This window comes from Schistocerca serialis, chromosome 1, assembly GCF_023864345.2.
Source record: "Schistocerca serialis cubense isolate TAMUIC-IGC-003099 chromosome 1, iqSchSeri2.2, whole genome shotgun sequence".
Lineage (NCBI taxonomy): Eukaryota > Metazoa > Arthropoda > Insecta > Orthoptera > Acrididae > Schistocerca > Schistocerca serialis.
Genome location: NC_064638.1, coordinates 15,033,637 through 15,060,029, shown reverse-complemented (window position 1 = coordinate 15,060,029; position 26,393 = coordinate 15,033,637). Strand labels below are relative to the sequence as shown.

At 38.0% G+C, this 26,393-nt stretch overlaps 1 protein-coding gene across 1 annotated transcript in view; it reads left to right on the top strand.

Moving 5' to 3' along the window:
• LOC126460165 (molybdenum cofactor biosynthesis protein 1-like) overlaps positions 1–26,393 on the top strand; it is a 197,400-nt gene that overhangs the window by 138,029 nt on the left and 32,978 nt on the right. Inside the window, 1 exon segment of the mRNA XM_050095905.1 lies at positions 7,415–7,468. Within this exon segment, the coding sequence (XP_049951862.1) occupies positions 7,415–7,468 (54 nt within the window).

The following is a 26,393-nucleotide window of genomic DNA, read 5'->3' as shown; positions in this document are numbered from 1 at the left end:
ATAAATTGATGATTTTATTCCATTTCATCTGATTGAATGAAACACACACAGCATAACTACTCAGAAAACAACTATAGTGCTGATTACATTTACTATCATACATGTACCACTCTGAGAACATTTCACCTTGTCATAGTAGTCCTGTGTTTTGGAACTAAGCAGTGCTTCATTTCACAAAGCGAAAGGAATAGCTTGTGTAAAAAACAAAAGAAGGGGAAATAGTGGTTGCTGGTGTTTTTAACACTATCATTCAATTTAGTTCCTATTGTGAACTTTGCAGCTAGGATATGTAAATGCTCTGAGACTGCTATTGATAATATCTTTATGAACAAATCTAGGGGAAAAACGTCATATCACAAAACCAATAGTAAATGGACTATCTGATCACGACGTGCAGCATCTTGTGTTAAATGTTGAAACTTGTCAGGATAAAAAAATATTAAATCTGAGTACAGGAGGATAATAAATAAGCCAGAAATTGAGGAATTCAGGTAATTGCTCAAAGACATGAACTGGAGAGATGTTTACCTGACTCAAATGGAAAATGCAAAGCATTTATTAATAAAGTTACCTCCTCTTTTGAAAATTGTTTTCCCCTAAAGGTAACTCAGATCACACAGAAGTCAAAAGATAAACCATGGATTATACAAGGAATAAAGATATCATGTGGGGCAAAAAGGAGACTGTATCTACTATCTAGGAACGTTTCTGATATTAGAATTGTAATGCATTACAAAGAATAGTGCAAAATATTGAATCAAGTAATCCAGAAATCGAAGTAGCTTTATTAAGAGAAAAAGATAATTGTATCGGGCAACAAAATAAGAACTGTTTCAGATATAGTGAAGACAGAGAGAAGTGGGGCCAAAAAGGAAGTGGAACAGATAGCTCTAAAAGTAAATGAGACTTTGGTAACAAGTGCATGTAGTGTTGTAAATCTCTTAAGCAAGACTTAATTTTTGTTACTGACGGCTCGGGGTTATCAGGTTCGGTGAATGGTGCAATGGAGTATCTGGGACCAGTCTTTGAAGAACATCGTGTAGAACCTATTCGAGGAACTTTGAATTCCAACCATTGCTTCTCAGTATACTTACTCCTTAATGAAATTTGTTGCAAGTTATATATCTATATTTCCAACAAGTAGCTCAATACATATTATCAATACTACGAATAAGAATAATCTACATAAAGACCTAAAATCACTTATGTTGGTCCAAAAGGGGGTCCAATATTCAGGAACACACATTTTCAATAAATTACCAGCAACCATTAAAAACTTGGTTTCAGATAAAGCACAGTTTAAACAGAGTTTGAATGACTTTTTGATAGGCAATGCCTTCTACTCTATAGATGAATATCCTAACAGAGACTGTTAGGCCAGCTTAAGTAAAAATATGTTAGATATAAGTTTTGACAGCACTTGGTTGCAACAGTCAAAATTAGGTATTTTGTGTATGATAAATTTATTAATAGTGCATAACAATGTTTCATTCTGACAGCGTATTAATTCTGTAAATATTAGCTTTTCCAGTTTATTGTATTGTATTCACCTATTTTGACAATCTCATGACAAATGATCAGGGTAGTATTCATTATATTAAAATGTTTTGTGTTATACATTCTGACATGTTCCACACCCTCGAGAATCATCTCATTTTTTTGGTGTATGTAATGAAAACTGAATCAAATCAAATCCAATCACCATCTCTCATCATGTAATAACTTCACTTCTCCTTCTTCCCTTGTCGTCTCCTGTTTTTCCAGTACTCGTCCATCTCCTCCTCATGTTTTTCCCCCTTTATTCTATTCGTGTTGTTCTCAATCCCCTATTTCTTCTGCATTGAAAGCCTTTTATTTTTATTTACTTATTTTTTTTATTGAGGTGAGTCTCTACGGACTGCGTGGTAACAACCGACTTCACTCTAGTGTCCAGGTCTTGTTCTTGCTCCAGCTTTGACTTCCTGCCAGTATCTTCTGAGCCCCTCCAAGAAGTGCCTTTTTATGCTCTTCAGATAATGGTCCTCACTGTCTTTCGGATGTTGATGGCATGTTAAAACCTTGGTAGTTGGTCACCAATCTTCTAAATTTGTTCCTTTCAGGAATTTCTCTCTGAGATACCAATCTGCTTAAGATCTTTTTCACATTCTTTGAACCATCTCGGCCTCGTTTTCTTAGATGGGATGAAACTCCATATTCTTTTTGTTAGTCGATCACCGTCCATTTTCATGAGATACCATAAAATAACAATCATTTCTTCGTAATGGATGCTGTGATAGGTTCTGTCTTGCTGCACGAGTCCTCATTTGCTCTCATTCGCCATTGTCCATCGACCCATCTATTACCTTAGGATTTTCCTTAATATCCTACACTCACGCTTTTCCAGCCGCTCAGCTTACCTTGTCTATTCGTGGTCAAAGATTTGGATGCTTATAAGCCCTCAGGTTTTACAACTGTATTATAATGTTGGAACTTGGCCCATATACTCATAGACTTTTTGTTATAAGTATTCTTTGTCAGTTGGTATGCTTGGTCTAACTTCCTCATCCCGACAATTGCTTCTTCTTTTAATCCATTCTCCAGGTGGATGACTTCACCGAGATACCTGAAATTCTTAACTCATCCAATTTTTTCCCAGGTTGGTTATCATCCATTCAGGTCCATCACAGATGTTCGTCATATGTTTTGTCTTTTGAATAGAGATCTGGAGTCTAACTTTTTTCAGCAATTTCTGACAGCCTATTTATCTTGTTGACTGCTGACTCTATGTTGTTAGCAAAAATGGCTAGGTCAGCCGCAAAATCTAAGCAGCCAATGCACACCCCTTTGTTCTTAGGACCAAGTCTGAACCACTCTTCTTTTGTTTCTCCTTGGGCTAATAACTTTCTCCACTCTTGAATGACCTTTTCCAAGACACAATTGAAAAGGTTCAGATACCTCACCCATAAATTTAATTTTTGACACTGTGTTAGTAAGAGTTTGTTTGATCAGCTTTCTTGATGTATTATCCACCCCAAACTTTTCCAAAATATTCATTACTGCCTGTCAGTCGATGGAGTCATATACTTTCTGAAAATCAACAAATATGACCACATAGTTATTTTTCCAATTTTTTTTGTACCTGATCATGTTCTTCAGGTTAAAGATCTGTTCTGCACAAGAATCGCCCTTTCGGAAACCAGCTTGATAGTCCCCAATCAGTTGGTTACAATGATCTTCTATTCTATTCTGTATCACTTTGGAGAGAATCTTATATGGAACAGATACTAATGAGGTACCCTTATAGTTATTGACATTCTATTTATCACCTTTTTTGTGTATACGATGGATTAAAGCTGACTGCCATTCAGTTGGTATCATCCCAGCTCTCCAGGTCTCCTCAAAAAGTTGGACTAGTATATCTAGAGTTTCATTATTTGCCAGCTTCAGTAGTTCCACCACTATTGAATCCTCTCCAGCTGCCTTATTATTCTTAAAGTTGTTGATGATCTCTTTGGTCTCCTCTTTACTAGATGGAAATGAGGGGTAGTTTGTGGATTGGGGCACATACAGGGAATCTTTCTTTCGGTTCATCACAATTAAGTAGGTTTTCAAAGTAACGAGACATTATCTTGCAGTTCTCTTTGTTGGTCAGGCCGAGTGTGGTGTGCGTACTGTAAGACCTTCAGTACACACACCATCAGATTATTTGACTTGTTGCTCTAACGAAGTAAGCGAGTGTCAGCAATATGTCTCGTGGTCTTATCATGGCATGTTTATCTTCTGCCATTAGGTCAGACGATAGAAATGCCACTTGCACACTTAGAGTAGCAGATTGATGGTGACCAACTTTAAATAGAACTTGATTAATTTTCACACACATTTATTAAAATAATAACAAATATAAAAATTATTTAACTTGGTTCTGGATGCTATTTACAATTGACAATCTGAAGTTCCTTTGGTATTGGTACGTTAATCTTATTCTTACATATATCTCAGATACTTGACAAAAGTGTCTATACATTTATCTTCATGGCTATGTACAGGAATATGGTAATCTTATTAGGCGCAGACTGGATCTTGACTATGGACTGGCACAGACAATTGTAGAACTCGTACAGACTGGTACAGACTAATGCAGACTGGTACAGACTAATGCAGACTGGTGCAGACAAATGCAGACTGACTGATCGAAGGTCTTTACACCCGTTATAATACCTCGCACGTTCATGTATCACTGCGTGAGTGTGATGCGCGAGGAGAAAGTGTTCTTTGTTAGCAGCAATCTCATTGGCTGCGTTACATATTAATACGCGGATCGGCGGAAGCAGAATTTGGTCCGTCTCTATGGCAGCGCCATCTCGTAGTGGGGAGATGGACGAGTGCTGCGCCTGCGCTGTTGTGCTTAGCGGGGCGCACTCTAGTGGGAAATTTGTGTACGCGCTGAATACGCGGAACTATGTACACAACACTGAGCTTTCCATTTTCGTCTCTAAAACAAAAACTAGGGGCTTGGTATCCTTTCAAATTCGATTTGAACGTCTGATAGAAGTCTCTGACATTCTTTATCTGGAAACGCTGATCGATCTGTTCTAACTGCTGTTTCTCATGCAGTAGAGTTCTGGCTGCATATTTTTGAACTTCATGGAATACATCAAAATCATCAGGTCTCCTGGTAGAGTTCCACTATTTCCATGCACTTGCTGTTTGGGCCACCACCTCACCACAAACCTCATTCCACCATGTATGATTCCTCTTTTTAGCTGTCAGGATTGTAGTATTAGCTGCTTGTTGGATCATGGAGGCAATGTCTGCCCATTTATGGGATTCAACTGTCAGTTACTGGTGGCATTGTTCCAATACGTTTTGATTGATTTTGAGCTTCGCAGTATCATATTTATGAAATTTATTTCCGGTTTTCACAGTCTTATAGAGAGGGATGAAATTAATTTTGATCTTGGAGAGGTGATGATCCTTTTACATTCAGTATGTTATCTGTAAAAAGTTTCTTTCTATTATTTCTGATTGTTTGATGTTGTTTCTTTCTTATTTCTGTAATCCATGCTATCATTGATTCCTTCTTCCAGAACTACTCATTCAGTAGAGGTCTCTAAAAAAAGATTAATCTTCTTTTAGCCATTACTTCTGATATTTTCTCAAAATTTTTGTATATCTCCTCATTACTTCTCATTTTCCAGCCATCTGTAGCTTGTATTGCAACCATTATTTTCTAATAATGCTCCTTTGTGGAACCTCTGTTCTGTCCAGCTTATAGTTCATCATTAGGCATCCCCATCCATGTAAACATCCTGGTCATACCACTGTGGGATAGTGTTTGAATTTGTTTTTTTTAGTTGTACATTTCTTGTTGTAAATATCCTTTGTCAAACGATTTGCTCTCTCCAGTTTGCTGACTCTTGCATCTACTGTTAATTCTTCTAGTCCATTTTGTTGTACAGTTTGTCCAATATATTTAAATTTACTTACTAATGCTATTTTACATTTTTGTTTTTCTAAGAATGTTGATGCATTGTTTGAAATTGTCATCAATGTTGTTTTTTCGGCTGAAATTTTGGGACCAGCTCTCTTTGCTATTTCTTCCAAAAGATTTCTTTTAATAACTGTCTGTCAGATTTTTTGAAAGTATATCAGAATCATCTGCAGAAGCCAGGCAGTTTACCTTAATTCCATTTGTTTTTCGTCCTAAAATTATTGGTTCAATTTTGTGATTTTTTTTCTCCAAATTCCAATAACTTTCTATTTTTTCTAGAATGTAGTGTTACAGTAAAGGTGATAAACTGTCCCCTTGTCTAACACCAGTTTTTATTTCAAATGGTTGAGATACATCTCCCATAAATTTAGCTTCAGTCACCCTATTTGCTAGTGTTTTGAGGATTATGTTTGCTTTAACACAAAATTCTTTGATGATTTTACCCATAATTTCTCTGCCTACCAAATCAAATGTTTTCTTGAAACCAATACGTGATACTATTATTGGTTTGGTGATTAACAGTCTGTGGAGAATTATCAATTTTCTAATAAACATCTGTTCTGTGCAGGGTCTTCCCTTTCTAGAGCTCCTTGAGATTCTCCCAGTTATTTGTCTAAAGTTTCTACAACTCTGTCCACAGAATTTTTGATAATATTTTGTATACCACTGGCAGAAGTCAGGCATCTCTGCAATTGTTGACATTTTGTGTGTCCCCTTTTTTTCATAGCTGTGGATTAATGCTTTCAATAATCTCTTCAGCTTTCCAAATATTCTCAAACAGCAATTGTAGATCATTTGTGTTTCTGACTATTTCAATAATTTTGCTGTAGTGGAGTCTTCATTTGTTGCTTTGAAGTTTTGGAATGATTTGATGGCTTCATGAATTTATTGTTCTGTTAGTGGAAAATCTTCCTCCAGATGTTGTGGGACTGCTATTATATATTGCTACAATGTGCTGTTATTATTATTATTGTTGTTGTTGTTGTTGTTGTTTGGTTGCCTGTTCTTCAGCACTATCTTTCTGTTTCGTTTATCTATTTGCCGCCATTTTAGCCCATTTACCGGTATTTCCAGCTTGTTCTTCACTTATTTGACCTTTTGGTGGCTCCTCTTGAAGAGATCTTATTTCTCAGCATTTAAAATTACATCATCTGCTGCTCTTTCGCATCTGAATTTCATCATGTCCAGTCTAGTTTTTTCATTCATTTAACCATCCATCTTCCATGACTCAAGATCCTAAATTTTCATCCTTATTTCTTGAACAGTCTCATTTCTCTTTTTACATTTTCCAGATGAAGAAACTTTTGGTCCTCAAAGCAAAGATTAGTATCACTTTTTTTATTTGTTTCTGCCTATGGCTGCTATATCTCTTTAGTTAGAATATTTTCTCTCTCTGTATTTGATTATAGTCTAAGTCTGAATATTTCTATAAGTACATTTATTGCTGTAGCAATGAGTAAAATAAATTGTATTGCACTGCCTGTAGCATGTAGCACCATTTTGACTGTTAGTCCTCTTGCTGTACAAAAAGTAGCTTTGATGATTACTTAATGCAAGTATTTTGTAAGAGCTGTGGAATGGTTAGTATCTGTTTATATTTTTCTGATTAATTCAAGCTCGTCAATGCACATCCTGTGTTAAGGAAATATTTGCACTGAATTTACTGTGTGTTAAATATAAGCAGTGGATCCATTGGGGTAGTCTTTTTGGTAGCAATATGTCAAGGTGAACAAAACAGGAGATGGTGAAGGAAGAGAGGGAAAAGATCAACATTTGCTTTTCATCAGCAATATAACTGGGTTGAAACATTCAGTGAAAATTATCTGTGACAGGAAGTTGTCAGAAATACATTTTTTGAAGAAACTTTATGTTTGTATAAGCATTTATTAAATTTAAAAATTGGATTTCATGTGTTAACACAAAAGGTAATGTTTTGCATTGCAGGCATGCTGAACCTGTCAAAGATGAAGAATCGGCCAATGATTCTTATTGGAGGATAACAGTATGTATAACTTAAACTTGAGATTCTTGAAAATAAAGCTAGTCAGTATTTCTTAACAGTACTGATTTAAATACATCTAAAAGATCGCTGTTACCTAAATGAAAGTTGACGAGCAAAGTCTTAGTGGACATTTGTATAAATTTGTCATAGGTGTTATTTACAAGAAGAGTAAATAGTTTCAATAGGAATGTGGTGAGACATTTAACAAATGTGATGACCACACATTAATAGGACCTTGTAACACTACCATTATGATATTAGTATGCTTTTATGTAAATAACAGAAACCTGTCTCTATGTTGCCACGTATAACCCTCTTACTAAAATTTAGTTTAGTTTCCAAATAAAATACACTGTGGACGGATAGTCCTGTTTATAGGAAAAGATAATCAATAGAGTTATCCTTCTCACAGGATTTACCGTGTGTTGCGTCTAATGGATAAGTAAATTGGACTATTCACTTCTTTTCCTAAGATCTTACCCAGTGGCTAGATAGAAACACAGTATGAATAATAATATACTGAAGCTCGGACAACTCATTTCCAAGTTCATTTAGTGGTTTAAAACATGCACTTAATGGTCACCAACCTATCCTGGCAATGAAATAGTGAAGTATTGGAGAAGCAGAAATGTGAATTTTGCCTACTTTCTTGCTACTGTTTAGTTTGGCTCTTCGAATAAATTACCCCACTTAAACAATTTTGGGCTACATCTTTATACATTATGATTTAAAAAAAGAAAAAGCCCAGTAGATAACTTCAAGGAAGGTAAAAAAAATTAGCCGGGGATGGGGGGAACAACCTTTAGAAAAGCACTTTCCATAATCAAGAAACTTAAATACTTAGACACTAAAGTACACACTTTTTAACTGAACATTTCACTTAAAGAAAACCTCTTTCTTGGTGGAATTTACTTTCAAAAGCTATTATTCTTTGAACTAATTCTGTATAGCCATCTAACAGGTTCTAGTAACTTGGCTTCACTCTGATTGAATTTTATGTAAGCAAACTATAACACTTTGCAATAGTTAAGAAAACATTTTTATTATTTACACTAAAGCAATTTAAATGGTGCCTCTTTATATTAACTTGGCACTTCACTCTGATTGAATTTTATGTAAGCAAACTATAACACTTTGCAATAGTTAAGAAAACATTTTTATTATTTACACTAAAGCAATTTAAATGGTTCCTCTTTATATTAACTTGGCACTTCATAAGTCTGTAAAACAGGACACTCGGATCAATCAAACACCAGGAAGGAACCCTATACAGATGTATGATTAGGATGAAATGACAGGGTGAGCCAGTTTCCGTAAATTTCAAGAATGATTATTAAATCACAGTTTAAATTAATGGTTCATGCTGTACAAAGGTAAAAATAGAAAAAAATCTTATCTGGTGGCTATAGGCTTGGGTTTGGCGAACAGTTATGACGGCTACACTACCCACACTATGGCCTGCAAGTTTCTTGCTGTATGGGCTCAATTTCTCTTCTTGGCTTCATTCAGTTTTACATACAGTAGCTCAACAACTCGCAGCTATGCTGTAAGCTGTTTGCAGTCTTCAACCAAGGCATTTTTATGAAAATTTGCAGGCAAAGCTTCTGCTCCACAAAGGAGTTACCTCAATCACTGCTGCCTACAGACTATGTGACTTACTTCCCACACTTGCTCAAGGTAGCACGCCAATTCGCCTTTCGCACCTTTTCCACTCCCCACAGCTATTTTCGTTTCAAACAAAAGCACACTGGCTTTTACATAACACCTATTTCTTACATTGTTCCTAAGCATGACCATTTCTTAAATTGTCAAATTTACATCAACATGAACAATTTATACACACAAATATTTTTAAATACAAAATGTTATCAAAACATTATTTAGACCCTTGGTATCCTTTGTAGAGGACTTGGGCAGGTTTGTCCCATCCTAGTACACATTATTTTGTTACCTCCCTTCAGATATTCCATTTAGCTACATCTACAATAATTCCCAATGTTCTGCCTTTTGAGGTGTCCAGTGCGGGTTGTTTTTATTTTTTATTTGATATGCGTATTCCATAGATCCGTACATGCGAGTGATTCGCCTGGATGTGGAACGTGTCAATACAATTGTACAAATACAATTAATGCTACAGAATAGTAATATAATTCAATGATATAGATATTACAAGCTGTCATTAAACTAGTATAGCAATTCTCAATATAACATTATAACTATAACATTAACATAATATTGTATCATCCATCTAATAACTAAGAGACTAAATACATCTATTATTAAGGGAGGGCATTACTTCTGGAAAAGAATTCATCTAACGAGTACAGTGGATGGTCGAGCAGGTATTTTTTTAACATACCTTTGAACAGCGTTTCATTTTCTATTGTACATTTAATATAATTAGGCAATGCATTAAAAATCTTTATAGCCGCATACTTTACTCCCTTCTGTACAAGTGTTAAATTTTTTAGTACAACATGTAGATCATCTTTACCTCTAGTATTGTAGTTATAGTATGAACAATTTGTTTCATACTGAGCATAGTCTTTATTAACTACATTCATCAGAGAGTATATGTACTGACATGTTGTGGTCAGAATACCTAACTGTATAAAAAGTTTTCTACATGAGGTTCGTGGAGGAACCCCACACATGATTCTGACTGCTCTCTTCTGAGCATTTAAGATTTTTTTTGAGGCTGGTGAATTACCCCAGAATATTATTCCGTAACTCATTAATGAGTGAAAGTACCCAAAGTAAGACGATTTTAAAATGTTGATGTCCCCAAAATGAGTAATTATTCTTAGAGCAAAAGTTGCTGATGAAAGCCTTTTTAGAGTAAGGGACACATGCTGTTCCCAGTTGAGCCTACTGTCAATGTGAACCCCCAGGAATTTAGTGGATTGCACCTGTTCTAGTTCCTGGTTGTCATGAGCAATTACTATACTTTCTAGAGTTTTATTTTTGTGTGGAACTGTATAAAATTAGTTTTTTTAATATTAACTGAAAGAGAATTAATTGAAAACCAAGCTGTAACTTCTCTGAGTATATCATTAACATCAGTCTCCATATCAGCAGTAGACTGACCATCAACGACAATGCTTGTATCATCAGCAAACATTGTGAATTCACAATTTTTACTAATGGACAGGGGTAAATCATTAACATATATTAAAAACAGCAAGGGTCCAAGGACAGATCCCTGGGGAACTCCATGCTGAATTTTGCCCCATTCAGAATCCACTAGATTAGGAGATCCTTTGTTGCAGCCATGTAGAACCACCTTTTGTTTCCTGTCTTGAAGATATGATTTTAGCCAGTTACCTATAGGCCCTTTGATTCCGTAATGATAGACCTTCTCCAAGAGTATCTTGTGGTTTACACAATCAAAGGCCTTGGAAATATCACAGAAGACACTAACTGGTGACTTCTTACTATTAATAGACTCCAAGACATCATTTGTGAGTGAATATATGGCACACTCTGTGGAAACCCCTTTTTGAAAACCAAACTGTCTGTGGTTAATAATATTAAGTTTATCAAGATGTGCCACAATCCTGTTATACACTGCCTTTTCAAGAACCTTTGAGAATGTTGTTAAGAGAGAGACAGGACGATAATTTTTTACATCTGTAGCATCGCCAGACTTGAAAAGAGGTCTCACAGTGGCGTATTTCATTCTCTCTGGAACAACTCCCTCATAAAGAGACATGTTGCAAATGTGAGCAAGTACTACACTTACATCATTACTGCAGGCTTTCAACAGTTTATTAGAGATGTTATCTATACCTGAAGATCCTTTACTTTTCAATGAGTGAATTATTTTTTTTACTTCATTAACAGTTATGGGTGCTACATTTATATCATTAAAACATTGTGGGAGGTTAAGTTTCAGAATATCTAAAGCTTCTCTTAGGTCACTACTGAACCTATTTGAGAGGTGACACTTAGAAAGTGGTTGTTAAATGTGTCTGCTATCTGTTTACTATCAGTTATTTCCAAATCGTTAATTTTTAGGACAGCAGATTTTTCATTGTCAGATGGTGAAGTACCTGTTTCCCTCTTTATTACATTCCAAATCGTTCTGATTTTATTGTTTGAACAGTTAATTTTAGATTGCATGCACATACTTTTAGATTTTTTAATGACTTTAATTAAGATTTTGCAGTATGTCCTATAATATTTCATCTGCAGGGGATTATTGGATTGTCTAGATATTATATACAGTTCCCTTTTTCTCTGGCATGATATTTTTATGCCCTTGGTGAGCCATGGTTTTTTGCTTGATTGCCTGTTCTGTAGTCTACAGACCTTTTTTGGAAAGACATTTTCAAATATACCTGATAATTTATCAGTAAATAAATTATATTTTGTATTAACATCATTTGCAAGATAAACATACCTCCAGTCAGTCTCCTGAATGCATAATTTGAATTTTTGGATATTTTCCTCATTCATGTTTCTAATGGTTTTCCACTGTGCACTAGCTTTGTTCTGATTTGTATTAAAGTTGTCAATTGTGAGTATTTGCCCATCATGATCAGAGAGTCCATTTATGACTTTTTCAACTTTGATGTGATTAGTTTTACTCATATCTACAAAGATATTGTCTATTAGAGTGCTGGAAGTGGCAGTAGTTCTTGTGGGAAAACTGACAGTGGAGACAAGGTTGTAGGTATGCATTAAGTTTGCAAACTCTGTCTTAGAAGATGAGCTTCCTAGGAAATCTATATTAAAATCTCCAGTCACTATAATGTCCCTATTTTTTCTTGTGAGATACAATAGCACAGAATCTAATTGTTTCATGAATACTTTAAAATTACCAGATGGAGCCCTGTATACTGCTACGATTACCAGTTTCTTGTTACCTTCTACTATTTCTGTGACACATGCCTCAAAGTCTTTCTCTACACAATATTTCTCTACATCTATTGTATCAAAGGACAGGCTGTTTTTCACATAAATAACTGCCCCACCTTTGCACATATGCTTTCTACAAAATGAGGTAGCTAAAACATAATTTGGTATATTGAGCATTTCAATGCCAAAAGTGATATGGTGTTCTGTCAGACAGAGAATATGAGCACAATTTGCGCCTGTTGGTTCATCAATATTTACAATAAATTGGTCTAACTTACAGAGCAGGCTTTGAATATTTTGGTGAAAAATTTTGAGCTCATTTTTAATTACATGATTAGTTGTGGTGTTACCATTGCTAGGACTGAGTTTTATTACTTTTGACATACCAGTATTACAGGAACAGTTTTCTGCAGGGAAGAGGGAGCTGTTGTGCTGGTAACACCCACATTTGTTGTTATTAACTACATTACTTACATTCTGATTGGAACCTTCCCCCTTCTGCCCCAGTACCATAAAAAATCCCCATTTGCAGCTGAGGACTTTCTTGATCTCAGGCACATCCTATGTGGAGCAGCTGCAGTCACTACTGTGCTCCTTTTTGCCATAGAGGGTGGATCTCCTGTTGGTGAGGTTTCTACACTGTCGGCTTGTACACTTGATCCTGTGGGGGTTGGTGTTGCTGTTTCTGCTATTGATGACTGTTCTTCCTCCTTAAATGCTGCTGCTTCACAAGTTGGCGGTGGACTAACATTTCCCACTTGAGTTGTAACTGCTGGTGCTGTCTTGCTTTTGTATAAAAGACCTGTTTGTGTTGATTCACATACAGGTGCTGCTGCATATGAAGTCTTCCCTTCAGCTGTTCCATTAGGTTTGAAGGAGTATTTTGACGACACTGTATGTATTTCTTCCAATGGTACAGTTTCAATGGGCACAGGTGCTTTTAGAATGATTGGAGGAGTGGTGTTTTCAAATAGTTTGAATGTTTCTGCTAATAATGCTTTAGCGAGTACACGTTTTCCTAGCCAGTTCCTGTGCATTCCATGCCGAGTAAAATGGTTTCTCTCTTCGGAATTACTGTCCAAAAACTTCACGTCCTTGAATGCTTTGCATACCTTTTGAAACATTCTGTTTGTGAATTTGATTTCATTATTTACACATGAACTGTTTATTAGGTCATGTCTATATGGGATGCTAACGATGATTGTTTTTCTTGGCGAGATTCTTTCCAGTGCATTTCGCAATGCTGTGATTGCATTTTTCGACTCATTTTTATAAACATCGTTAGCTCCAGCAATAATTACACAAACATCGTTTGGTTGAGGGCTTAAATCTTTAATTATTTGCTGGAAAGGAGCCCCGGGTTTATTGCATATTCATAAGAATAGTGGCTAAATCTCGTCCATGGCTGTCTGCAAAGATATAAACTTTTGGTTTTGTCTCGTCTTCTCTCAATAATTTCATTTGTCGGTGTTTCTCTTGTGCAATGGGCGCAAACGAGTTTGTCGTAACTATAGCAGATATTGGAGCACTTTGAATTTCAGTAACGGTTTCTTTGAGAGTGTTGTAGTTTTCACTTTGTACATTTTTCACAAAAGGATTAAAATCGACATTCAAAGAATTAATTAACGATTCGATGTCATTCATATATTTTTTAGCTATTGCGAGTTCTTCTTTCAGCACATGAGAGATGAGTTCTTCAGTACCAGCATTATACATCTTGACTGCACTTTTTCGACCACTGCACTGAACAAAGCCACATACACAATTCGGATTTATCACTTTTCTGTTGTTCATACACGATAGATGGATCCATATATGTGAAAAAGAGCACAAACAAATACCGCTATGAATACTGTTTTGGCAGACTATGCACTTTAAACTAAATGTAATATGATTTTCTACGGCACGATTTACTACTGCTTGCATACTCGACGCCACTTCCTGGGTGTATTGTATCGAGTTAGCTTTTTCAAATTTCCATGTGGGTTTATCAATGTATTTTGTAACTGATATTTCACCACCAATGATAACTTTTGTGAGCCAATGTACACTCCTTGAAAAATGTTTCAGTACTACTATTGAGTGATTCAGTGGTAATTTGTTCTCATCAGTGGAAAAGATGGATGGGTAAGGTTTTGTATCAGTTTCCATCTGCCTGCCCAAAACGTTTTAAATTCCTTGGCATCAAACTTAGATAATTTCTTGTGTGTTGATCCATTCGAACAATGGTTCTCTATTTTTGTCTCTATTTATGTATCTCCAGGTTGTGTTTTGGAATTAAAATCTTAAACATATACGTGCTGTCTAGTTGCTGTGTGTAAGACTAGTGTCAGACACTTTCCGTTAGGTGATTTGTGGACTGATGTAATAACCAGGCCTTTGAGTTTTATTCTAATTACTTCTACATCACTAATTTTCTGACAGCTTAAGCCAGCATAATCCAAGAGCTGTTTCGTTTTTCATTTATTGTGGTAGCACCTAACAATTGAGAGGAGTATTGATATTGCTTTATATTGCGTAATCTTGCATGTAGCTGCTGAATTATCACCTAAATGCATTTCCTATAGAGCTATAATACTGATGGCATGCTCATCATCTAATTTGCTTTGGTAACTGCATTTGTCACTTGTTAATCCTACGTTAATTTGCATAATATGGACACCTTGCCTGATAATTTTTGACTGTAAGCTCTGAGAAGTGCTGGACCATCTTTTGTGTAGAGTTTTTGCTGTATGCTCCTGCAGTCACACTGCCTTGGTGGACCATCTCTGGGGTTGTCTACATGCCACACAACAGTCTTTTTGGTGTCCCGTGTGAATGATTCACTGGTAAATATCCTGTCCCATACACTTTTGTTTGTAGACAATACTTCTGTGTTAGCTTAAAATAGAGCCAGGAAGCAGTAGTCTCAGTACCTCAGAGAATTAGTTTCAGGTAAAGTATATGGATCTAACACATCTAAAATGCACATGGTTTAGTTTGGAAACCACACAAACACCCAAATGTACACACCCGCAGTAGCTGCACGGGGTGGGGTGGGGGGGTTGGGGGGGGGGTGGGGGGAGGGGGGGGCAGAGTGATTGGAGAAGACAGTACATTGTCTGAATGGGAAAAGATTGGTGGGTACAGAAGAGAGAAGGGAAAAGGTGAAGTGATACAGTGGGAAACAAATTAGCAGAGGTTTAGGTCAGGTGGATGGCACTAGATGTGCTGGAGAGACAATTTCCACCTGCGTAGGTCAGAGAAACTTGCACTGGAAGGGAATATCCAAATGGTATGTCTAGTGAAGCAGTTCTTGAAGTGGTGTACAGCCTCTTGGCAACTGCAATGTCAAGTCTGTGGTTTGCCACAGTTTGGTGCTGGACATTACTGTGAGTGAACAGTTGGTTACTTGTCATCCCTACATGGAAAATTGTATGGTAATTGCAGCATAGCTGATTTTTAACAGGTTGCTTTTGCACATGATCGTGCCTTTTGTATGGTGGGAGATTCCTGCGACTGGACTGCTGTAGGAGGTGGTGGGTGGATCTGTGGGACAGGTCTTGCACCTGGGTCACTCACAGGATTAGGGGCGAACAAGGATGTTCTCTAGATTGTGTGGGCAGTGGAACATTACTTTGCAGGAATAGGGTAGTATCTTGAGTACAGTATACCCCATCTGAGATAGCCAAAGCCCCAGTGAAGGATGTGGTTGAGCTTTTCAAGGCCTGGGTGATTAGATGAGTGCTGACCATTGTCTGGTTAGCAGGGTTACAGGTGTGAAATGAGGAGATGGCACGGGAGATCTATTTATGAATGAGACGGATAGGATACTGTGGCTCTGGTAGTGCTATTGCCATATTTAGACAACTCCTGCTTTCCACTGGGGATAGTGAGTCCATGTGTGACAAGGCTGCATGGAACAGACTTTTTGACATGGAATGGGTGACGGCTGTCAAAGTGGAGGGAGGTACTGTTGGTGGTTGGTCCACTTGACATGTATTTATGGATATCGATGTCTAGTGATATGGCGCATTGAGTTGAGAATAATCAGGTTAAGATGATTTGGGAGTAGGTTTTTAGGTTATGGAAGAAGCAGTCTATACCATGAGTCCAGATCATGAAAATGTCTCAATTACTCTGAATCAGACAATGGGTTTCAGGTGTTGACAGGATAGGAAGGACTTCTCCTGATGGCCAATATAAAAGCTGGTATAGGATGGCACCATGCGAGTACCCATGGCAGTACTACAGATTTGTTTATACAGGGATAATCACTTAAAACCTGCACCACAAACATTGCAGAAATGGAAAGTGCTATTGATGTGTGGTTTTCACAGAATGGATTGGTAGTTGGGGGCTTATGCTAGTAACCAACCAACAGGTTGTAGTGATATTAGAAAGTGCATTTTTTGTGCAAACATAAACTTTTTTAAATGAAACTATGCCTATCGGTATTAACTAAAAGTAGGGTAAATTAGTCTATCAGCGGTGTTTGTTGCAGGAGTCTAGTGTGAGCCATTCATGAGATATCATATTTTGAAAAGGTGCCACGCCAACACTTGTACATTAGCTGTAAAGTTCCCACACCAACACTTGTACATTAGCTGCGGTAGCACACACCAAAGAACAGTCCAAGTCCATACACTAGTTATGTGGATTGTGACCAGTAATGAGACAATTGACCATCACAGGCTGTGTTCAAAATGACCACTGGCAGCACCAGTATATGCTCCCATTCTGGTATGGAAAGACTGCTGCACACATACCAGTATTTCAGCAGGGACAATCTGACAGGCTGCAGTAATACATCATTGCATATCATCAGATGTAGTTGGTATGCCCTTGTAGACAGTCTTTCAGCTTTCCCCATAGAAAAAAAGTCTCCAGGCATGAAATTTGGCAAATGGATCAACCGAGATACAGGTCCTCTGCATCCAATCTAATGATTTGTAAACAGTTTGTGAAGCCATGTTGTACTTCGTGCACTGTGGGTTGTACAGCCATCGTATTGGTACCACAAGTTGCTCCTAGTCTGCAGAGGAATCTCTTCTAGCATCCGTGGAAGATGATTTGTTAGGAGGCTGTGATACTTGTGCCCATTCAGTGTTATTTCTAAGAAAAACGGGCCTATGAGCTGATGGTTCACTGCCTCACACCACACGTTTACACTCCAAGGATGCTGAGATTCCACCTGCCACAGCCAAAGACAATTGTTAACAGACCAATTGTGCTTATTTCAGCACTTTACCAGGCCACGATTGTTAAAAATTTCCTTCACCGCTAAACAAGATACATGATACATCTGGAGTATCCTGTCTTAATGCCCATGTATGGAAGTTAACACAATTCTCTTGATCAATTCCATGCAGCTCTTTATAGAAAGGGATAAACCTATATCAATGGAGAATGCATAGGACACTTGCCCGATTAATGACATTTCCACATGCGATTGTGCAAGAGGTAACAAGTGGAACAACTACTTGTTTCATCTGTTATGTTGCTAAGAGTTAGGCTATGACTTCCACATAACTGGTTGAAGAGGTTGCCTAGCAACTACCCACACACACAAACACACTGTAAGCAAACAACATCATACCTAGCAACTACCCACACACACACACACACAAACACACTGTAAGCAAACAACATCATACCTAGCAACTACCCAGATTGAGTGGCACAAACTAGTATTGGTGTGGAAACTTTTAAAAATACTGTATCTCATTGACAACTTGTACTAGAATCCTGCAACAAACCCCACTGACATTCTGATTTACCATATTTTTAGTTTGTTAATGTCAGTAAGCACAGTTTCATTTAAAAAGTGTACATCTGCACAAGAAAGGATTTTTACAATCTGTTGATTGGGTAACAGTAATGAGTCCCTGTCTACCAATCCATTCAGTCAAAGCCGCAAATCAATAGCACTTCATACTTGTGGTGCGAGCTTTAGGCATTTCACCCTGTGACTTGGTCTTCGAAAGTGAAATAATTGTGGGTCAGGATGTGTTTGGGGAAGGGGATTTGGAAAGAGGTGGTGGGTTTGGTATCAGGAGGATGTTTGGAAAGTGAGGCCATGGGCATGGGGGATGTTGTAAAATGATGTTGCATCCATAGTAACCAGCAAGGAGTCATGTGGTAGCAAAACAGGAACTGCAGAAAGGCGGTGAAGGAAGTAAGCATTGTCTTCACTGTAGGATGGGAGGTTACAGACAATGGTTTGCATGTGATGTTCAGTGGGAGGATTGTACCCAGCCACAGTTGGGCAAGTGGAGAGACCTGTGTAGTTGGGTTGGCGAATAGGTAAAAAGGAAGGAGTGGTGTGAGGAGGGAGATAGATCCAGGAGTCAGGTTATGGGATGGACTTAAGGTCTTGGAGAGCTGCTGGAGTCTTGTTGGAATTCACGGATGTGATCATGGTTGTAAGGTTTGTATGCAGAGGTGTTAGAAAGTTGGTGAAGACTCTCAGCCACATAGTCACTATGATTCATGAACACTGTGATGAAGCATTTATCTGTAGGAAAGATGATAAGGCACGGATTGATTTTAAGGATATGGGTAGCTGTGTGTTACATAGGAGTGATGTTGGTCTCACTAGGGAGGATTTAGGAAAGGAAAGTAAGGCCGGGTTAGAAGTGATGAATTCCTGAAAGATAACCAAGAGATGACTGGCTGGAATGGGAGGTTCAGGGTGGGAGGGAGGCTGGAACTGTTTTAAGCAAGATTCTATGTGAGGTTTTTGTTGGCTGTTATTAGTGGGATGCATCATCATCATCATTTAAGACTGATTATGCCTTTCCGCATTCAGTCTGGAGCATAGTCTTGATCTATTTCAACAGTTTTTATACCCCTTCCCTTCCAACACACACACACTAGCCACCAAGGAAGAGCCTACAGCTTTGATTCAACCCCCCCCCCCCCCTCTTCCAGTCATACCCTCATACCTCCCTAATGCACATTGAAGAAATTTCAGCTGCAGAGATTAGGTAAGGAAAGAAGGTCCTTTACAAGTCCAGCACACTTGAATTTAGGTTTTGGGCTAAAGGTGAGGCCTTTAGAAAGTACCAAGACGTCTGCAGGGCTAAGAGTTGTGGCAGAAAGGTTGACAACAGTTTTACAGGATTGGTGCTTAGGATGTATATATCTCATGGAGGATGGAGGAATTCGTTGCGATTGTGGAAGATGGAGTATCGAACAAAGCATAGTTAGGGAGGTATGAGGGTACGACTGGGGGGGGGGGGGGGGGGGAGGGGGTTGAATCAAAGCTGTAGGCTCTTCCTTGGTGGCTAGTGTGTGTGTGTGTGTGTGTGTGTGTGTGTGTGTGTGTGTGTGTGTGTGTGTTGGAAGGGAAGGGGTATAAAAACTGTAGAAATAGATCAAGACTTCACGACAACTAGCAGGTTTAAACGGGCGGGTGTTGTAATAGATATGTAGAGGTGGAGGTGATGAGGCTTGCACAGGATAGATTAGTATTGAGAGCTGCAGCAATCCAATCTTCAGACTACCACAGCAACAACAAAAAGGTCATAAGATGGAAACAATTTTGCATCGTAGTATCTCCCTGTTTCCACTCCATGTAGTTTTCACTTGTGGTAATGTGGCGTGTGTACAGAGATTTATCGGGTGTTGTTATTTTTATTGTACTGTATTAACAGGATTTATCAAGAGTGGTGATAACATCAATTTGTGACAATAAATCTTTGTCATGTGCAATCTATAATACTGTTGTTCCATTTGTAATAAACAATTTCTTTGGTGCTGTTTTCCCAAATAAGCCTAAATTTTACTGTTATTCACATGGACAGAGGCAGAGTAAGACATGGGAGATAACTTCAGCTGATCTTCGAAGATCAGTTTCTTGAGACAGAGACAGTGTCATTATTATTATTGTTTCTTTACTTTCTCAGACATTAAGTCCGGTTAAAAATGGAGTGACGCGGACCTTGATCAAGCGTCACTTCCTTTTAACTGTACGGTATGTGTTATATTGCATTTAGGAACTTTCGGGTAATTGAACATGTATCAATAATTATGGATTTCTGTATTTGTATATATATGTTTGGATGTAGCTGTATTGCATTGATGTACTGGTGGATATTGTGTGGTATGACTCCTGTAGTTGATAGTATAATTGGTATGATGTCAACTTTATCCTGATGCCACATGTCTTTGACTTCCTCAGCCAGTTGGATGTATTTTTCAATTTTTTCTCCTATTTTCTTTTGTATATTTGTTGTATTGGGTATGGATATTTCGATTAGTTGTGTTAATTTCTTCTTTTTATTGGTGAGTATGATGTCAGGTTTGTTATGTGGCGTTGTTTTATCTGTTACAATGGTTCTGTTCCAGTATAATTTGTATTCATCATTCTCCAGTACATTTTGTGGTGTATACTTGTATGTAGGAACATGTTGTTTTAAAAGTTTATGTTGTAAGGCAAGCTGTTGATGTATTATTTTTGCGACATTGTCATGTCTTCTGGGGTATTCTGTATTTGCTAGTATTGTACATCTGCTTGTGATGTGATCTACTGTTTCTATTTGTTGTTTACAAAGTCTGCATTTATCCGTTGTGGTATTGGGATCTTTAATAATATGCTTGCTGTAATACCTGGTGTTTATTGTTTGATCCTGTATTGCAATCATGAATCCTTCTGTCTCACTGTATATATTGCCTTTTCTTAGCCATGTGTTGGATGCGTCTTGATCGATGTGTGGCTGTGTTAGATGATACGGGTGCTTGCCATGAAGTGTTTTCTTTTTCCAATTTACTTTCTTCGTATCTGTTGATGTTATGTGATCTAAAGGGTTGTAGAAGTGGTTATGAAGTTGCAGTGGTGTAGCCGATGTATTTATATGAGTGATTGCTTTGTGTATTTTGCTAGTTTCTGCTCATTCTAGAAAGAATTTTCTTAAATTGTCTACCTGTCCATAATGTAGTTTTTTTCTGTCGATAAATCCCCTTCCTGCTTTCTTTCTGCTTAATGTGAATCTTTCTGTTGCTGAATGTATGTGATGTATTCTATATTTGTGGCATTGTGATCGTGTAAGTGTATTGAGTGCTTCTAGGTCTGTGTTACTCCATTTCACTACTCCAAATGAGTAGGTCAATATTGGTATGGCATAAGTATTTATAGCTTTTGTCTTGTTTCTTGCTGTCAATTCTGTTTTCAGTATTTCTGTTAGTCTTTGTCTATATTTTTCTTTTAGTTCTTCTTATTATTGTTATTGTTATTATTATTATTATTATTATTATATTGAATTATTGTTAATTAATACCCCCTTAAGGAGAGCACCATCAATTTTCAAGGCTTTTTTTCTGTCTCTTTCATTTGTCTTTCAAAAACTTCTCATATATTCATTGTGATTCCTCTTCCTCTCTTCTGTACCGTTCTTCCCCATTTTCTTCTCTTTCAATATCTGCTGAAATTTCTGTTTTCCAGTTTTTTACTCTGTATTTTTTCTTGTCTGTGATGTCTTCTGTGGAGATGTTTTGTTTCTTGAGGTCCTCCATGGTTTCCTATACCCAGTTAGTTTTCACTTTATTAGTCATAACTATATAAAAAATATTCTTGGTAAGTCTGTTTTTGTGCATAATTTGTATGTGTCTCTAGAACCTTGTCCTTCTTTACCTGGTGCTGTTTTTAATCCTCTGTTTGTATTTGTACAGTTCTTTTGTCAATATGTTTATCCAGATCCCCTCTCTCTGAACTGGCCTGTAGATCTTTCCTTCTGTTTTTCCATCTCTTTGATTTTTGTTCTTCCCTTCATGGCTGTTGTTCTGAGGTGTACAAGGCCTGTGGTAACTACTGTACTACAGTGTCTTAATTTGGCATTGATGGAAAAACTTCTTTTGTTATAATTGTTCCATATAAGTCTGAATACCTTATGTAGTTTTGTGATTCTTTTTTCATTGGATGTTGAGTTCAGTCTTATTTTCTGTGTTATCTCTTCCAGGCACTGGAAACTTTCTTCATGTGATATCTTCCCATACTTTGTTACCAGTGGGTGTCTGTCTCTTTACATTGTGTCAATGTACAAGTTTTTTTCATTTGAGATTTGTAGTCCCGTTTTGATTGAGATTTGATAAAGAGTTTGTAGAGCTTTTTTGTCTTCTTTTCTGTTATTTGTTATGATGGCTATATCATCAGCAAAGGCCAGACATTTTATCTACATGTGCATATATATTTCGCAAGTCATGGTGTGGTGTGTGACATGATCTGACTACACGTAGAGTGCAGTCTTTGTTTGGCACGGCACTTGGAGGGCGACAGTTCAGTCTTCACCCATCTGTCTCTTTTGTCCCATATCCTGATTATTTTCTCCAAAACTGAGTTAAATAGAGTGGGTGATGGCCATCCTCATGCCTCACTCCTGTCTTTACTTTGAACGGTTCATAGATCTCTCCCATGAACTTCACTTTCAATATTGCATTTTTCATGTTTCTTGTCATATTAACATCAAAGATAATGATAATGTGCAAGAATAATGTAAGGCTAGCATCTTTTTAGTCACATGTTTCTGCTGATACAGCTTATATTGTACACCTGGAAACACAATGTCAATTTTGTTCTGATGACAACACATGTCACCTGGGAATAGTAGATGTACTGGCAATGGTTTCAGTGTCATCCGCCAACAGATAGTGTAATGGCATAGTTATCAGAGTGCTATATGTGTCTACCCTTTAATAGGAAATGCTCACAGCCAGTGTGATGCAGACATGTGAAGCAAGCAGGCAACCATGCCAGGAAGGCACACTCGTGATTCTTATAGCCAACGAGTGAGTTTAAAATGGGGTCAAATTGTGGGCTTCCGAGTGGCAGGATGGTCCTTTCGGGGGAATTGCCACACAAGTTGGATGTGCTGCGTCAGTTATTCAACATTGCTAGTATCAGTAGTCACGTGAACATTCTCACACACGTAGTCGAGGTTCTGGACATCCACACAGCACAGATGCTCACTAGGATTGTTGTACTGAAAGGGCAGCAGTTGCAGATCGTACGGCTACCACAGCACAGATAAAAGGTCTTGTGAGGCCCAGATGTGTCAACACAAACTGTTACGAAGCAGTTATTGCCAGTTGGGTTACAGACGTGCACACATCTATCCCGTCTTCCAATCGTGCCTCAGCACTGACATGCATGGTTCGAGTGGTGCCATCAGAGGATCTCTTTGAGGATGGCATGGCACGCATGGTTGTAAGTGATGAAAGCAGATTCCGCTCGCAGACAAGTGATGGTCGTATCAGCAAATGACATAAATCTGGTAAGCACTCTCTTGTAGAGTGCATTAGTCCAAGATACAGTGTCCCCACCCCAGGCCTTATGGTCTGGGGTGCGATAATCTACAACTCTCATTCGTCTGTGGTGTTTCTGCACTTGGTACATACAGAATGATGTTACACCCGTTATTTTTGCATTCTTGCAACTGGAAGGTAATGTACTGTTCCAACAGTACAGTGTTGACCCACACACTGCCCACGAAACTCAGTGTTCTCAGAAAGATGAACAGTGACTTCCCGGGCCACCATGTTCTACGAGTTTGTCTCCAACCGAGCACATGTGGGAACATGGGATGAGAAGTGACTCGTGCAACTTGTCAACCAACGACTCTTACATAACTATGTGAACAGATTGAGCATGTGTGACATAATTTATCTCAGGACAGTTTTTGCCATCTGTACTATCGACTGAATGCTATAGTCAGTGCCTGCATTGTCACCAGTGAGGGCTACACCACATACTAATGTGTGTGTTTTGGCATGGGTCGATACATGCTAACTGAGAAGCATTTGCAATATTGATCTGTAAATGTGATCATTTCATGTACTCCATATGCACTGTTGCAACATTAAATCTGGAGTGAATTTTCTTCTGGCAGTGGGCACAGACTGTTACCTCACAACTTTGATACATTTTACTTTTTCTTTTTCTTAGTCTTTATCCCCTGCTATCACAGTCTCAGCATGTTAATGTGGATTTGGCAGTATTAGTGGTAAACTGTGGCCAGATGCCCTTTCCATGCCACCTCCCCCCTCCCCCCCAACCTTCCAACCCACACCAGGGTGAAAGGTATGTACCCTGTATCTGTATGTATCTAATATTATCGTGTGTGAAAGTGTGAGAATGTTTTCAAAATGTTTGAGGATCATGTAACTGATGTGGGGTGTGCATACCAGTCTGCTATTCATCTAGTTGGATGTGGACAACAGCCTAAAAATCATGTCAACACTGGCTCTAGCTGCATGCTAACGTTGGCATCTACCCAGGAGTATTACAATTTCGATAGAGTACAGTAGAGTTTTAATGATTTATACAATACTTTTATGTCATGAATTTTAGAAAATTGATTGAAGATGTCTTTCTGTTGTTGTTTAATTTATGATATAGCCGCAACAGAAAATCCAACAGAATATGTTAATTATTCTGGTCTTGTTCATTTCTGTATTTGTTCTGTGTTAAAGTAATTGTTCAGACGCATACAACATAAAAGTTAAAGTAAGGTCTATGATGGCAGGCAGTGACTGGGCTGTTGTCCTGACAGCAGGTAGGGTGCAGCCTTTGTTCACCGTGGCACTAGGAGGGAGAGGGTTATGGCCTATCACCCCAGCTTCCTTTTACCCCTGGGAAACATCCCCAGGAGTCATCTGATAGCAGGTTGGTGTCACCTGGGGCGATCCTGCAGTCACTGGAACAAGGAAAAATCCCCACCTTTTATGTTTTATGGGGAATCGAGCCCAGGACCTCCTGATTGGAGTCTAGTGCGCTACCCACTAGACCACCACAACCACCATGCTTATGGGATATGAAATGTCTGCATCTATATGACTACTCTGCATTTCACAAATCAGTGCCTGACAGAGGATTTATCAAACCACTTTCATACTGTTTCTCTACCGTTCCACTCTTGAACAATGTGTGGGGAAAAGTAACGCTTAAATTGCTTTGTGTGATCTCTGATTTGTTTTGTTTTATTATAACGATCATTTTTCCCTATGAAGGTGAGTGCTATGAAAATTAAAATGTTTTTGCATTTGGAGGATGAAGTTGGAGACTGGAATTTTGTGAAAAGATCTTGCCACAGCAAAAAAGTATTTCTTTTTGTGATTACCATCTCAACTCGCATATCATGTCCGTGACTCTCTCTCTCCTAATATTTTACAATAATACAGACTGAGCTGCCCTCATTTTGACTTTGATTTCCTCCATCATTCATATCCCATGGTGTACTTGTGCATTGTCATCTTGAAACACAACCAATGATCATCCAAATGTCGACTATATGACAGGTCAGTAGTTTCGAGGATCCTGTCATCAAATTACACAGCCCTCAAATAGCCTCATTAGAAATGATATGTGTCAGACATCTGTATACCATACTGGCCCAAAACATGACTGATCCATCTGCCTGCTAAACTTAAAAGACTGGACTGCAGGTCTGAAACTCATTTTTCACTGGAGCGGACACAAATGAACAAGAATTCTCTGTGGCTCTGAACAGTAGCTGAGCACAAGCAGACACCATTCTGTTGCATTTGGTTAGCATTCACAGTGTTCACTCATGTTCTGCCCATTATCAGTCCTTCGATGAACTGTCAAACGAAGTCTCCATCATCTCTGCATTGGTGAGAGCAGGAGAGAAAGAGCTAAATTCTGGTGTTTCATCAGTGAACTTTTGTCTTCAACTCAAGATCTTTGAGCAGCAGAATGGTCTAAAGAGAATGTAATGTTTCTGATAACAGAATAGATGCTCGTGAATTCCAAGATGTCCACACCATAAATGCCAAATAAAAAGAAATGCAATTGACAGAGAGTTTCCGAGGTACTGGGAACATGAGAAAGATGATAATTACAATAGATACTTTCATCAGCCAGGAATGGAGTGAATAAGCCCGAGCATCGTATTTGTTTTTATTAAAAAAGAACAGCACAACAAAGTTCCTTGAAAGTAAACATGTACAAAAATGTATCCATCATGCTGATTAAAATTACGTACATACACCACACGAGCTTTGTATTTGTTTTTATTAAAAAAGAACAGCACAACAAAGTTCCTTGAAAGTAAACATGTACAAAAA